The following is a 14,535-nucleotide window of genomic DNA, read 5'->3' as shown; positions in this document are numbered from 1 at the left end:
TCTCTCTGTCTTTTCTTTCTTTCTGGTTTCATGAAGTCGCTTGAGACGTTTCGATGAGTCCCTGTGAGGTTGCTTGAGTTTGTATTACATCTCTGGCTTCCTCTTTCTATAAAACCTCTGCTTCTTTCCCATCTCACACAGGAAATGTGTAAAAAACAATTCAGTCATTTGCAAAACTCTGCTACAATACTTAAGAATTACACCCTCATTCAGGACTCTTGGACCATTCTTCTCACCCTGAACCCTGAATTTGGGATGTGTCATGTCATGTCCATTTGTGTTAATAGATGAGAAACATTCATCTCGTGCTAAATCACTGAAATAACCAGAAGATTTTCCATCAGCAGGGCGGAGAAGCATTAACTTTTCCCTAGGTGTTCTCAGAATGGAGGTATAACGCAGACCCGTGCCAGGGTGGTTGGACGTCCTTGGCTAACACAAGTCCAATCAGATATATCTGGAACCTTTTTCAGCTAAAGCCACATGTTTAAGAAAAGCATGAGCCAAACTCTATAACAACAGACCAGCAGACTGGAACATGTTTTTGGTTTTTGTAGGATTTTCTCAGGTCTGAAGGTCTGGCTCTGAACAAGTTGGCGTAGAACGGTGTCAGCCGTTCTATGGTTGTTTCAAGTGGGTGCAGACAGGCTCCAGGTGGAGTAAAATAGGTGACATTGGAAGGTTTGCAGGATTTATTTAGACTGAAAATGTAGCCCAAGTGAGTTGTAGATTAAACCAATCCTCAGGTTAAAACAGATCTGTCTCAGGAACATTTAAGATTCGTCATGGTGACAAGTATGGTATATGGTATCGATCAAGTGAATCTAGAAAGGCTTTGGTGTCTAGAGTTGGCATAGATATAGATTTTGTTTATATGGGTAGTATAGGTCATAGCTATTGTTTTCAACAGGTCATTTTAGATCTTCTTGAATTTGGTCATAGTGGGCTAAAAAATATAGACCCTCTGAGGTAGAGGTCTTCACGGGTCCACTTAGATCCGAAAACCCGAGGTCTGACCCGAGACCCGAGCGGGTTCGGGTTTAAAAGTTTCACGTGTGCCTCGGACACGAGTCGGGTATAATAATAGCGGCATCGGGTCTCGGGTAATTTAAAATGAATGAGTTTTTACCGAAAGGACCCGAGAAGACCCGAACTACTTTATCTTGTGTGTGTGCATCGACTCGAGTCCTTTTCCAACCTCTCCTCTTTTTGCCAAGACCACTTGCGACATGTGGCTGGCGACGTGTGGCTGGCGGTTGAAACAGGCCTGTCAATCAATTTTCAATCCACTATGTAGCGGTTTAGTGTAGAGTTATGCAACATTCGGGTCCAGTCGGGTTAAAAAAATTGCCAACGGGTCGGGTCGGACTCGGGTCTAATTTTTTCGTGTTTGTCTCTGGTCGGGTCTTTCTTAAAAAAAAAAAAAAAAAAAATTATGCACGTCGGGTTTGGGTAAAAAGCGATTCGGGTCACTTCGGGTCGGGTACATTTCTTTAGACCCGAGAAGACCTCTACTCTGAGGTTAGTACAGATAGATTTGGATTGCATATTAGCTATTAATAGGTATGTCCAGATAGGTCTAGCTAGGGTTTTAGCTCTATTCAGGCTGGTTGTTGTGGGTCTGGATAAGTCATTTTGCCTTAGGTAGATTTTAACATCATTCTGAGCTGTGAAGGCCTGAGTAGTAGTTGGCTCATTGTTTCAAGGGGGTCTGGATAGAGATTTAACACATTTTCATCTAATTGTGGTCCAGGTGGATCTGGACAATGTCAAGTAAAAATAAGTCAGCCTCTGTTCTAGGATGTTCTTCTTGCCCCAAATCCTGTTTTTGATATACATCAATTTGTAGACATTTTTATTAAAATATGAGAAACACTTGTCTCGTCACCATCGTCTGTCGAAACCTCAAGAAGTGTTTCAATCAGCAGAGCAGAGAGAGGTTTACTTCACCCCAGGTGTTCTGCTGTGGAGATCAGTGCCAAGGAGGAAGGCCGGGCCTTGACTAACATGGATACATTCAGGAATATCTGAAGCTTTTGCAGTTAGAGCCACATGTGTTACAAAAGAACGAGTGAGCCAAACTCTGAAACAACAGACCAGCAGACTGGAACAAGGATCCAGACATCCTAACGATCTCCAACGTTTAACTATTGAACATGTGGAAACCTTGTGGAGGGGATAAAAACACAGTTTTCCTTTCCCTTCATTTCACTTTTGATAGAAAAGAGCAAAGAGAGAAATAAACCAGAAACTGTAAGAAAACTCTTAGAGTTAATATTTACCATTGCAGTAATCTTTTGGCTTAGGTGTTAAAATGTAATAATAAATTAATGAAAAATGCTATTTTTTTAATCCTAAAATCTGTAGTGTTTTTGAACTGTTAGGTATAAAGATTAGAACAAGCTCAACTAAAGGCATTCTGTGAAGACCAGACAGTGCTGTGGTGTCCAGTTAATGTGACATTAATTAAGCCTTTGTGAGTAATTTGGCTAACAACTTGTCCGTGCCTGGGTTCGATCCTGTTACAGGAAACTGGGATTTCCTGTCAGAGCCATCTTACCTCCCCAAATACTTATCCCATACATTTGTTCTCTTCTTTCTTCAACTCCCTCCATTCTCCCTCCTTCTCTCTACTTCTCAGTCTCAAAGTTAACTGAAGTTCCGTATGCCCACTGTATCCTGTCATGTTGTGTCTTAATTGCTCTTGACGGCATCCCGGTCCAGAAAGAACTATAAAACCTCTCAACATTTTAAGTGGAGGTCAGACAGAGAGAAGCCTATATCATACTCCTTCTCCATTTGCAGCACTTAAAAAAGTTTTAATTGGTTAACAGAGGGAGGGGGGGGGGTTTGACCCAGGTGGTTGATGGGAAATCCAGATCCAGAGCAGGGGACCAAAAGACAGCTGCTTCTGGAGACAATTAAAGGAATAGTTTAGTGGAAAAAAAGAGAAAGGTTCACAATGTTCCCTTCAACCCAAACTATACTCAATCAAGTCAATGCATTTTTGCTTGCCTCTTTAGATTTGCACAAGAGCCATTTTGGGGGATTGTCCATATTTGTGGTGGTGCAATGTTTAAGGCTGTGGTTTACTGATCAGAAGGTCAAGGGCTCAACCCCAGCACTGCCAAGCTGCCACTGTTGGGCCCTCGAGCAAGGCTCTTTACTCTCTTTACTCCAGGGGTGCTGTATCATGGCTGACCCTGAGCTCTGACCCCAGCTTCCTAACAACCTGAGATATGCAAAGGAAAGAATTCACTGTGCTGTAATGTATATGTGACAAAGAAAATGTCTTCTTCTTCTTCTTAAGAGCTATGAGGCTTATGTAGCTTAGTACTAAGTGAAGCATAAAACCACCAGTTCATCATTGTACAAACTGCATGCCGAAGCCTCATACCATTTTCAGTTGTTTACTGATGTATACTTGCATATGTGGTTTTTAGATATTTGGCGGTATAGTGTGTATTTCTTTTTTTACTGTACATACAGTGTTCCAAAGCACCAGAACCATTCAGCTGGTAATGCTACTGATAATTAAACTGACAGTTTAAATCTTGGGACTGCTAGTGAGCAATTGTTGGTTCCTTGAAAAAGACCTCAGTACTCAGCCATAGGCATGGATAGGATTCTGCCACACTTTGTAAGTCACTTTGTATAAAATGAATACATGTATAACATTGATACGACACAGCTTCTCTCGAGTTGTAAAGAGTCAATTCCAGTGTCACTTCTTTATTTTGAATGAAAACATATTTGACAGCATGTTGAGTGGTGTTCTTTGAATCCTGTCGTGCATGGAGCCAGTCGTCTGGGCCTCCATTGTTTTTAGCTTTTAAATAGACCCATCACAGTCTGTCTGCACAGGTTTTTTTTTTTTGTCCTTCGGTTTGCTATAGTATCAGATGTGTAGCGCTTGTGCATAGCACAGGTATCAAGGGATCTATTAGCTGAATTTATGGAGGAATGCAACACCAGTTTGAGTTCAAAGAGCAGACCAGTTCCTCTGAGATCATATACCATTTGACTGCTACCAAGCTCTTCAACACACTTTCTGATCCTCTCTTTCTCCACCTTTTTTTCTGATTCTTTCTTCTTTACTTAGTTTTTCCGATTCAAATAAAGGTTGTCAAGAGAACTTGGTTAGAGGACAGTGGATTAGCTTTAGTGGATTAGCGTTTTAGGACATTGTCACAAACACAAAAAAAGAGTCCACAAAACGCCATAACTTTGTACTATTTTAGCCTATTCAGTAGGAAATTAGTGGTTAGTGTATAAGACTACATAAATCAACGACCTCAGCTTAAGGCTAAGTGCCGTTCTTGGTAAATGGAGAATAACACCGCATAAATGCTTTAAAATGAAATAATGACCACCCTGGTACCTTATTATAGTGAAATCCACAGTGTTGTTCCACAGTTGAGACATTTGTTAATATGGCCATGATCTCTGACTCAATATGTTCCTTGCTGTCTTGTTACTAGCTCTAGTGCCTAGCACTTGGTGATTTAATTAATAGCTGGTTTTGACCCTATCTCTTAGATTTACTGACTTACTGTCAGGCACTGGCTGTGATTATTGGATGGCTTCCTGCTGTTAAAGCAATAAAGTGTTAAGCTAGTGAAACTTGAATACTTTCTCACCAGATTTTTTTATTAGAAACATTTTTCTTCTGTTGTTTAGTGCAAAACGTGTAGTAACTCATGCTCGTATATACTCAACACGACTAAAACTTAGCACTCAGCACTTTTGCTAATTGCTATGAATTGCTATCTCAAGGGGGTAACAATAGATATAGAAAACCTAGATGGTGCATTAGATGGTATTTTGTCAACACACCCACCAGAAGGGGCTAGCTGTTAAAGTTGTCTATAACTTTTGCACAAAATTTGCTTTGATACAGACTTCATAAGCTTAAAATTTTGTTAGCCAGCTAGCTAATATTGGCTAACATGACAGGATTTGTGAGCCTATGTTAGCCAACTAAGTAAAATAGCTAAAAAAATAAAAAAATATATATAACTTGTTAGCTAAAATAATTTAACTTGATAGAAAGGAGGTAGAAAGGTTAAATACACATAAATGTTAACATCTTAGCCAGCATGCAAAACAATCTAACTCGACTTTTTCTAAGATGATTTTCAAGTTATTTTGATGAATCTCCACTGCTAACAAATTCTATTTTTATATGTATTTAGCAAGTCAAAATCTAATTTATACATATGTTTGAGAGTATTATTAAATTATACTCTTAAATGTCTACAATCTTTACAGCTCTATAGCTGAATGAATGTAGCATAACAGAAATTATAAGAGGATTTTGTTTAGTTATATTAACAAATGTAATGATATTTTTTACCGCTAACACTAAGCAACTATCTAAAATAATCTGAGAGGATTTGTTAGTGTATTTTTAAGTTATAGTCATGAATGTTAACCATAGGTCTTCGATAATACTCAATACGTAGCTAAAAGAAACTTTTATTCATGAATATTAACCATCACAGCTAACAATTGTTTGCTAGCTGAAATATTCCAAGTTGGTAGGTATTTCTGAGTGGATTCTTAATTATATTCTTAAATGTAAACAATTTTTATGTGTACAGGTTCCCTAGCGAGAATTTATGCTCTACCAATGAACCCTTGTCTGTGTTTATCGACTGTATGTCAACACATGCTCCATATCGCATATTTCCAGCGTCCTGCTTGCTAGCACGCTAAATAGTTTGGATAGTGAGACGAGTGAGACATGCTTTAGCAGGTGATTCGAACAGCTCAGGACGCACCTGTTAAAACAAACCAGTGCAGATGAGTGTTTTACTGGAGAATAAGGTTCAGTCATGGCAGACCTCGGTGAAACTGTGAAAGTCTGCTAAAAATATTAGTACAAAACCGCTTTAATAGTCAGCAGATGATGTCCACATGCTAGTATTTAGGTTTGTACTACAATACAGGTTTAACATATTGTTATATTATGAACAATTTTAGCAGGTTTGGTGGACCAACCAAGTTTCCTAAGTCTCAGTAGATGCCTTTAAATTCTGTGCATTTGGAGAAATTGCAATTTCTCACCGAAATTGCAATTTCTCACCGAGTTCAATGTTAAATCTTTTTTTGTATTCATATGTATATAGTTTCAGACCACACAGACTGTTTCAAGGCAATATTTCAGAAGATCAGGTTAAATGTTCAGGACTAGTTCGTAAAGTTCTCTTGTTACTCCTTTTCAAAATAGTTGACATAACCGCAGCTGACGGAAACACAACCATCACATTTGCTGACTTCTGAGAAATTCACTTAACATTTGTGAAACATTCAGATGGGTGTTCAGCCATGTGTATGTGCATTTCGAGTACGTAGACCAAAAGGACATGTTGCATGCTTTTAATGTTATAGCCTCCTGTTGGTTCAATGCACATTTATCTGCTCTAATGTTTTTTATTCTATTTGAGAATTAATTACCACACCACTTTTGAGTTATCTAACACAATTTTACCGTTTTCAATGCAACATAATATCTACTTAACGAACTTACAAGTATAATGTGACATTAACTGTATAACTAGTTTGAATGTTCTCATTATTGCCATACTGTAATTTCCTTTTTTAATATTATTGCAGGGTCCAAATGCTCTGGTGACTTATACTATCATTAGCGGGGCAGACGATAGCTTCCGCATCGATCCCGAATCAGGTGACCTCATTGCCACAAAACGATTGGACAGAGAGCGACGGTCAAAATATTCTCTGCTTGTTCGAGCCGATGATGGACAACAGTCCTCAGACATGCGTGTCAACATCACCGTCAGCGATATTAACGATCACACACCAAAGTTCTCTCGCTCTGTTTACTCTTTTGATATCCTAGAGGATATGGCTCCAGGTAAGCACGTTTTATAATTATTGATATGTATTATTTTGTATCAGAAAACAATTATAAAAGTAATTGCAACACCTCACAACAGTTTTGTATGTTTTACCATTACTGTTGGCTAAATGTTTTTTTCTGGGACAAATTTACTATAACAAGTAATAATAGTAGTAAGACGTTTTTAGATTACTGATAACAGTTGCATATTTGTTGATGGTAAAGCTTACTTTACTAAACACCACAAATACACACCTTCTCCAACATGTATCGGCAGAGTCCTAAGATCATTTCCCTACAAATTTTGGTGAGATACAGCGGAGACATACAGTAATGGCTATGAGGTCTGTTAGATGGCACTGATGTAGAGTAACCCAATCTAGGACCTACGGCACATGAGCTACATGCACTAAAACAGGATCAAGCCTCTAAACCATCTAGGAGTGGTCATGCCAGACTAAATACAACAAGCGGGTGACTCTCAGCATTTATCCTGCAGAAAATCAAACCCACACTGCCTGTTCATCGTCAAAGCCTCGGCTCCGGTTTTATACAGAATGAACACGACAACTGTGTTACCCCAAACCGCAAAAAAATCAAACTGCACAACAATAATAAACTCCAGTGGGAACAGGGAAAGCACAAGTCAGCATTCATTGTATGTTTTGTAAAATGTGGTTCGGCTTTACTTTGATCCATGCCATGTTGTGCTGCCTCTCGTTTCTCACTCTTTCTGCATTTTCTCTTCTAAGGCTCCATTGTGGCGGCTATTTTGGCGAGTGACTCGGATTCCGGTTCGAACGGGGAAGTGACCTACTCTCTCGAGGAAGACGATGATGATTCCACCTTCCTGGTCAACCCAGTCACTGGAGTGTTTAACGTAACAAGGCCACTGGATTATGAAACACAGCAGTATTACATCATTACCGTGAAGGCTGAGGATGGTGGGGGCCGAGCTAGCCTGGTTCGGGTGTACTTTAACATCCTGGATGTAAATGATAACAAGCCGAACTTCAATGCGTCTGTTTACAGTACATCTGCCTCAGAGGACCTGAGTATTGGCTCTCCTGTTCTTACTGTAACAGCAAGCGATGCTGATGATGGTAAGATATGCAAAAACCCTCTGGGTAAAAGGGCATGGCCCATGAGGTTGTTACTTGCAGTGATAGAGGTGTGGACCCTGACAGTACCAGGGAAGACAGAGCAGCCTAGGTTTTTGTTTGTACCTGGGAAGAGGACATGGTTTTTGAGTTCATAGTCCTAGTGTAGCAAGAGTGGCCTCTGTTTCTGCCATTACCAGAAAGCATTGCATGACCCCTGAACTTGTTAATCCCAGGAAAATAGGTTTGGCCTCTGTTTTAATTTGTACCAGGGAAGAGGGCATGAGTTCTGTTCTTTTTAGTCCTATTAAAGCAAGGATGACCTCTGTTTCTGCCATTACCAGGAAAGAGGGCATGGTCCCAATAAAGTAACCCTTGTTTCCATCAGTACCAGGGAAAAGGGCTTGGCCTTTGCACGTTAGTCCCAGTGAAGCAGATATAAGCTCTGTTTCTTGTAGTACCAGGGAAGAGGGAATTGCCTCTGGGCTTGTTATTTCTGTTGGAGCAAATGTGGACTTGACTTTCATCAGTATCAAGGAAGAGGTTATAGCCCCTTCATTTGTTAGTCCCAGTGAAGGAGATGTGGATTTCCTTTTCATCACTTCCAAGGATGAGGGTGTAGCTCCTGAACTTGTTATTCCGTGTGAAGTAGGTTGTAGGTTATCCATAGCTTATGAGTCTGTCAATACCAGAGAAAAGAGCATGGCCTCTCTGCTTGTTAGTCCTAGGCCATGTCCACACTAATACGTTTTCGTTTGAAAACATATATTTTTCTCTCCGTTTTGGCCTTTCGTCCACACTGAGACAGCGTTTTAAGTCAACGAAAACGTAGCTGTTGGAAGACGCTCTCCAAAGCAGATAAATTTGAAAACGGCGTCTTCGCATCTTAGTGTGGACTGTCGAGGTCGAAGATTTACTCATGCGCAGTAGGGAGATGTAAGCATTTTCATACATTTCAGTGTGGATGAGCAACTTTTGGAAAACGTTTGAAAATGATAATGTGGACGTGGAGCGTTTTTAGAGGTAAACTCCGTTTTCAAATATATCCGGATTAGTGTGGACATGGCCCTAGTGAAGCAGGTGTGTGAAGAGGCCATGTCTATGATCATTCTGTTCTTGTTATGCCTAGTAAAGACATTTTAGTAAGACCAAGATGAAGAGGTGAAGTGTGTATTTCTGTCAATGAAGGATATATGGCTTCTTTCCCTGTCACTTTGCTCTTATGAATTTGTAGAATAATGATTCAATTGGATTAGATGAAGAGCTGTTAATGAATGAACATCCCTGTTGAAAAAAAATGTGTAAGTGATTAAGCAGGATCTCTCAAAACATCAGTTGCTTACATTTTTTTAAGATGGTTTTATAAAGGGACAGACTGTATATTTCATTTCATGTCATCTCTCAGCCTTAAACACCTTGTAGTACTGTATGTTGATGTTTGTCTGATTTCCATTTCTACTGAAAAATGTGGCTTTTGTAATGTTTCCTTCCACGTGGCTCCAGTGAGACTATAGTATTACTCCCCAACTTCAATGCTGGATATTACGCATGCATACTCGGCACACAGGGCAGCGTTATTCGATGCCAGAGAGCTGAAAGATGGAGCAGATCTGGCTTCGTTAAGTGCTCTAGCCTTAGCACATAACTCTGCATGCATTTTTTAAGCAGCGTAGCATTACATCTCCACATGCGTTAGGCTGGGGCTATTTTTTGTACCAGCTATCCCAGTATAGCTTGACTTTATCTCAGGATAAAAAAAAATCTGGGTGGAAATGGAATTCCGAAAGACTTTCCCATGCATAGAGAAGGAAGGAAGGAAAAATGATGAAGTTGTGATGCATTGTCTTATTGAGTTTTTATTATAATTACCCAAATCAACCATCAAAATACAGTTGGCACATAACACAATAAAAAAAAACACTACATATTGATTTGAAATAGGGATATTTTAAGCCATCAATCAAATATATAACAAAGGGACAATTTTGGAATCCAAAATGGGTAAATTTGCCCTTAGAGTTAACCAGGAAATAAAGAAGTTCTCTAACATTCTCTAGATCTTGACTTTACAATTTAGCAGATCAAACTTTCTGCAATATTAATATATTCTTTTTTTAATTCTCCTTTTTTTATTTTTTAGGGCCAACATGCACATGAGGGTTAAGATTTCATTTGCACACAACTGTACTGAACTAGTGCCATGGCTCGGCTCACACGGCAGCGTTAACATAGCGCCAAGCCGCTTTTCTCAGACTCCGCGCTAAATTGGTTTCTAATGTGGTTATGGTGACCTACATTCTTCTTTCCACCCTCTCTCTGTCTTTCTTTCTTATTTTCTGTCTCTTTCACTCTTCCAAGGATCCTTGTCCTTCTGCTGTTTATCCCCTTAGACCATATCGCTTCCAGAAAGTTGTGACCTCTCTGTCCATGGTAGCTGATGAAGAGATTACTTGTTTCTGTAAACAGCGGGGAATTGTGGGAAGGTGCCGAGGCGTTTCGCATGAGCAGGCTGGTGTGTAGCATTAAACGATGCTCAATTTGAGCTTGTTTGCACTGAGTAAATTGCTCGATGCGGCTCTCACTGCATCTGATACTGGCTCAGACACTAATTACTACAAGCAAGTGAGGAACTTTAGGCACTATAATGCACAACAGGCTTTAAGCATATATTATGTGCAATTCTATTTTTTTTTCTTCTGTGTTGACTAGATGTCGACTTTGTCGACTGTAGAAATGAGGACGTTTTGGGAAGGCGCTGATGCATAAAAGCTGCTCAATTTGACTTCATGTTGAGCATTCTAAAATCATTCGTTACTGACATATTTAGTGCACATTTTTGTAAAAAATTTACAATGCATCCACATTTAAACATACTTATTATATGAAACATGTCTCTATGATAACCTTTTAATAGTTACTACAGCAGCATGAGCTGTGTCAGCTGTCTTGGGAGTTATAAATTCTCCCGTTGTCAAGTAAATCTAGGCTACCTCTTTGAAATACACTTAATTCTCAAGCTAGGACTGTTATTTATGATTTGCTCGCATTCTTGAGCTAAAAACTCAGATAATTCACAGAGAGGATGTGTATGTATCAGTACCAGATGTTGCAGTAACAATATGTGGAAAAGCATCAATCAAATAAGAATATCAGAGTTTAAGGGTGTTTTTGTTATGCACGGGATGCAGTGTCGACATTTTGGGTCATTTTAGACTCCACGTTATTTTTATAAGCAGTTAATCCAAAAATGAAAAAAAAAAATCATTCAGCATCAGTAATACAGTGATAATACAGGCTCATGGTTAAAGCCTATATAATATAGTTTTATTAATTCTCTAATCTTTTGAACTTCATGTATATATATATATATTTATTCATTTATTCATTCATTTTCTACCGCTTATCCGAAGTACCTCTGGTCACGGGGAGCCTGTGCCTATCTCAGGCGTCACCAGGCATCAAGGCAGGATACACCCTGGACGGAGTGCCAACCCATCGCAGGGCACACACACACACTCTCATTCACTCACACAATCACACACTATGGACAATTTTCCAGAGATGAAAATCAACCTACCATGCATGTCTTTGGACCGGGGGAGGAAACCGGAGTACCCGGAGGAAACCCCCGAGGCACGGGGGGAACATGCAAACTCCACACACACAAGGTGGAGGCGGGAATCGAACCCCGACCCTGGAGGTGTGAGCGAACGTGCTAACCACTAAGCCACTGTGCCCCCCTATATATATATATATATATATATATATATATATATATATATATATATATATTTTTTTTTTGGTGGGTGATTCTGAGACCTGAAAACTACTTTAAGTCTGCCTACTAAAACTACTCGCCTGTGTGCTTGGATTATATATTTTCTTTCCTAATCCCCCCTTGAGATTCCAGCTAAATCACAGAGGACCCATTAAACATATTCACCTCATTCAGAACACAGACAGAAGCCATACATTGAGTTCCCAAGGAAAATGCGAAGGGAGCCTTATCACTGCATCTGTTTTTAATAATATGATACAATTATTTAATATAATATAATTAATAATACTAATAATTCACAGTCTGTTCTTTTCCTGTGTGTATATTTGCAGAATTAACTACAATATATCATGTATTTTGGTGCCAATAATATTATCCAATGATACGTATATTGAGTCATAGATTTATTTTGATCATCTAAATAAGCTCAATTGGAAGAGTCTTGAATTCACTTGTGTATATTAAATTAAATGTTCTTATAGTTAATAGACGTTTCTGTCATGCTTTTCAGGTATGAATGCCAAACTAGCTTACAACATTGCATCAGGAGACCCTCAGGCCCAATTCACCATCACTAACGCTGGCGTCCTTCAAACACGGAAACATCTAGATCGAGAGACTCAGTCCTTCTACAACCTCGTTATCACTGTAAATGACTTGGCTCCGCCTCCTGCTACCCGCTTTACTAGTACTGCCCAGGTGTCAGTCATTCTACTGGATGTCAACGACTGCTCGCCCACGTTCATTTCACAGAAGATGGCCTACATCCAGGAGAATACAGCGGTGGATACAGTGGTTTTTACAGCACATGCAATGGATCCAGATAGCGGGCCCAATAGCTATGTGGAATATTCGCTTGGCAGCACTTACGGAAGCAAATTTAGCATTGGAAATATTGATGGTAACGTAAAATTGATTGGAGAACTAGATCGCGAAGAGATGGCCAATTACACCCTGACTGTCATTGCCAAAGACAAAGGCCATCCACCTCTGTCGTCCATGATGGAGGTTACCATGGTGGTGTTGGATGTAAATGATAATACACCAAGCTTCTCACAGAACATCTATGATATTGAGATTGAGGAAAACACCTTCACTGGAACTGACATCCTTCAGGTGTTCGCTAGCGATGCTGATGAAGGGACCAATGGACAAATTCGGTTCTCCATTGCTTCAGGCAGTGGACACTCTGATTTCCGTATTGATTCAGTGACAGGTGCGATCTCTGTGGCTAAGGTGTTGGATCGTGAAACTCGGTCTTCATATTCACTGGTGGTTCAGGCTTCAGATCGCGGGAGTAGCCCTCGAGTTGACCATGCTACGGTAAACATTGTGCTGCTAGACATTAACGACTGTGCACCTGTATTTGAGCTCTCACCGTACACCATCAACGTCCAAGAGAACCTAGGAAACCTTCCCAAGAACATCTTACAGGCAAGTGTGGAAAATCTATATCACGTAGAAGTAAATAGAAACTAATTTAATGTGCATTAGGTTAAATCCCATTTATATTAACTACGTTATTAAATGGAGAACTAAGGTAAGATGTTTCCAAATCTCACAGAACCCGAGGCACATAACCCAAATTTCAAAGCATGCTGTTAGAACCTTAGCAGGAACCTATCCAAATCACACAACCCATACAGAGGAACCTTTCCAGGACCCTATCCAAATCACACAACCCAAACACAGGAACCTTTCCAGGAACCTATCCAAATCACACAACCCATACAGAGGAACCTTTCCAGGAGCCTATCCAAATAACACATAAGCTCAGAAAAACACAATAAAGAGGAACTCATACACATCATGCATAACCTAGCCAAATCTCAAAACTTCTCCAGAGGAACCCTGCCAGGAACATGTCCATATCACACATAACCTAACCAAATCAACCAACCCATAGAGAACCCATACTCAGCCAGAAACCTCTCAATAACAAAAACCAAATAATATAACCCATAGAGCAGAACCCAACCTAGATCTCACCCTAAATGCACAACCAATACAGAGGAACCTTGCTAGGAATCCATCTAAATCACCTTACTAATATAGAAGACCCCATGCAGGGCCCCATCTAAATCACATAAACCACGGGAAAAGAATCCAGCCAAAGAGGAGAACCTTTCCAACTTGCACAATCCATAAAGAGGATCTCTGCCAGGAACCCATCCAAATCACACAAAATCCATTGAAATCTCGCACAACCCAGACAATGTCACACAGTGTCTGGTCAGAACCTATGCAAATGAGAATCCCACTAAAACTGCAAAGAATTTCTTCAGAACTCATTTAAACCCTTTAAATATTCTTAAAACAATATTTTTGCTGATATTGGTTCAAGAATACAAGGTTGGAAATGGAGATAAATGAATCTTATAGCTGCACCTGGTCTCTTTGGCAGGTTGTTGCTCGTGATGATGATTACGGTCAGAACGGGCAGACGAGTTACACTCTGAGTGGAGGGAACGATGACGGCTCATTCAGCCTGACATCTAGTGGGCAACTCAGACTGGAAAGAACACTCGATCGGGAGATCCAAGACCGCTACGAACTAATTGTCATTGCCATTGACTCAGGTGAGACTTCCAACTTAGCTCAGTGTATATTATTGCTTATAATATGTGTTAAAGCATACTGTAGTGCAAGCTGCTTGTACTGTACTGGACTACACAGGAGTTGCCATTATTATAGTTGAAGAAATTATGTATGTTTGTTTTTATGCATGCACAAAGGTATGTGTGTGTGTGTGATGAGAGGGTGAGTGTGAGGTTTAGGTTGTTATTGCTTGG

At 39.9% G+C, this 14,535-nt stretch overlaps 1 protein-coding gene across 1 annotated transcript in view; it reads left to right on the top strand.

Annotated features, from left to right (window-relative positions):
* fat4 (FAT atypical cadherin 4) overlaps positions 1–14,535 on the top strand; it is a 95,190-nt gene that overhangs the window by 47,612 nt on the left and 33,043 nt on the right. The window contains exons 3-6 of the mRNA XM_060891835.1: positions 6,619–6,880; positions 7,618–7,968; positions 12,255–13,177; positions 14,148–14,322. Of these exons, the coding sequence (XP_060747818.1) occupies positions 6,619–6,880; positions 7,618–7,968; positions 12,255–13,177; positions 14,148–14,322 (1,711 nt within the window). The remainder of the gene's footprint in view (positions 1–6,618; positions 6,881–7,617; positions 7,969–12,254; positions 13,178–14,147; positions 14,323–14,535) is intronic.

The sequence above is a fragment of the Tachysurus vachellii genome, chromosome 18 (genome assembly GCF_030014155.1).
Source record: "Tachysurus vachellii isolate PV-2020 chromosome 18, HZAU_Pvac_v1, whole genome shotgun sequence".
Lineage (NCBI taxonomy): Eukaryota > Metazoa > Chordata > Actinopteri > Siluriformes > Bagridae > Tachysurus > Tachysurus vachellii.
This window is presented reverse-complemented; position numbering and strand designations above follow the sequence as displayed.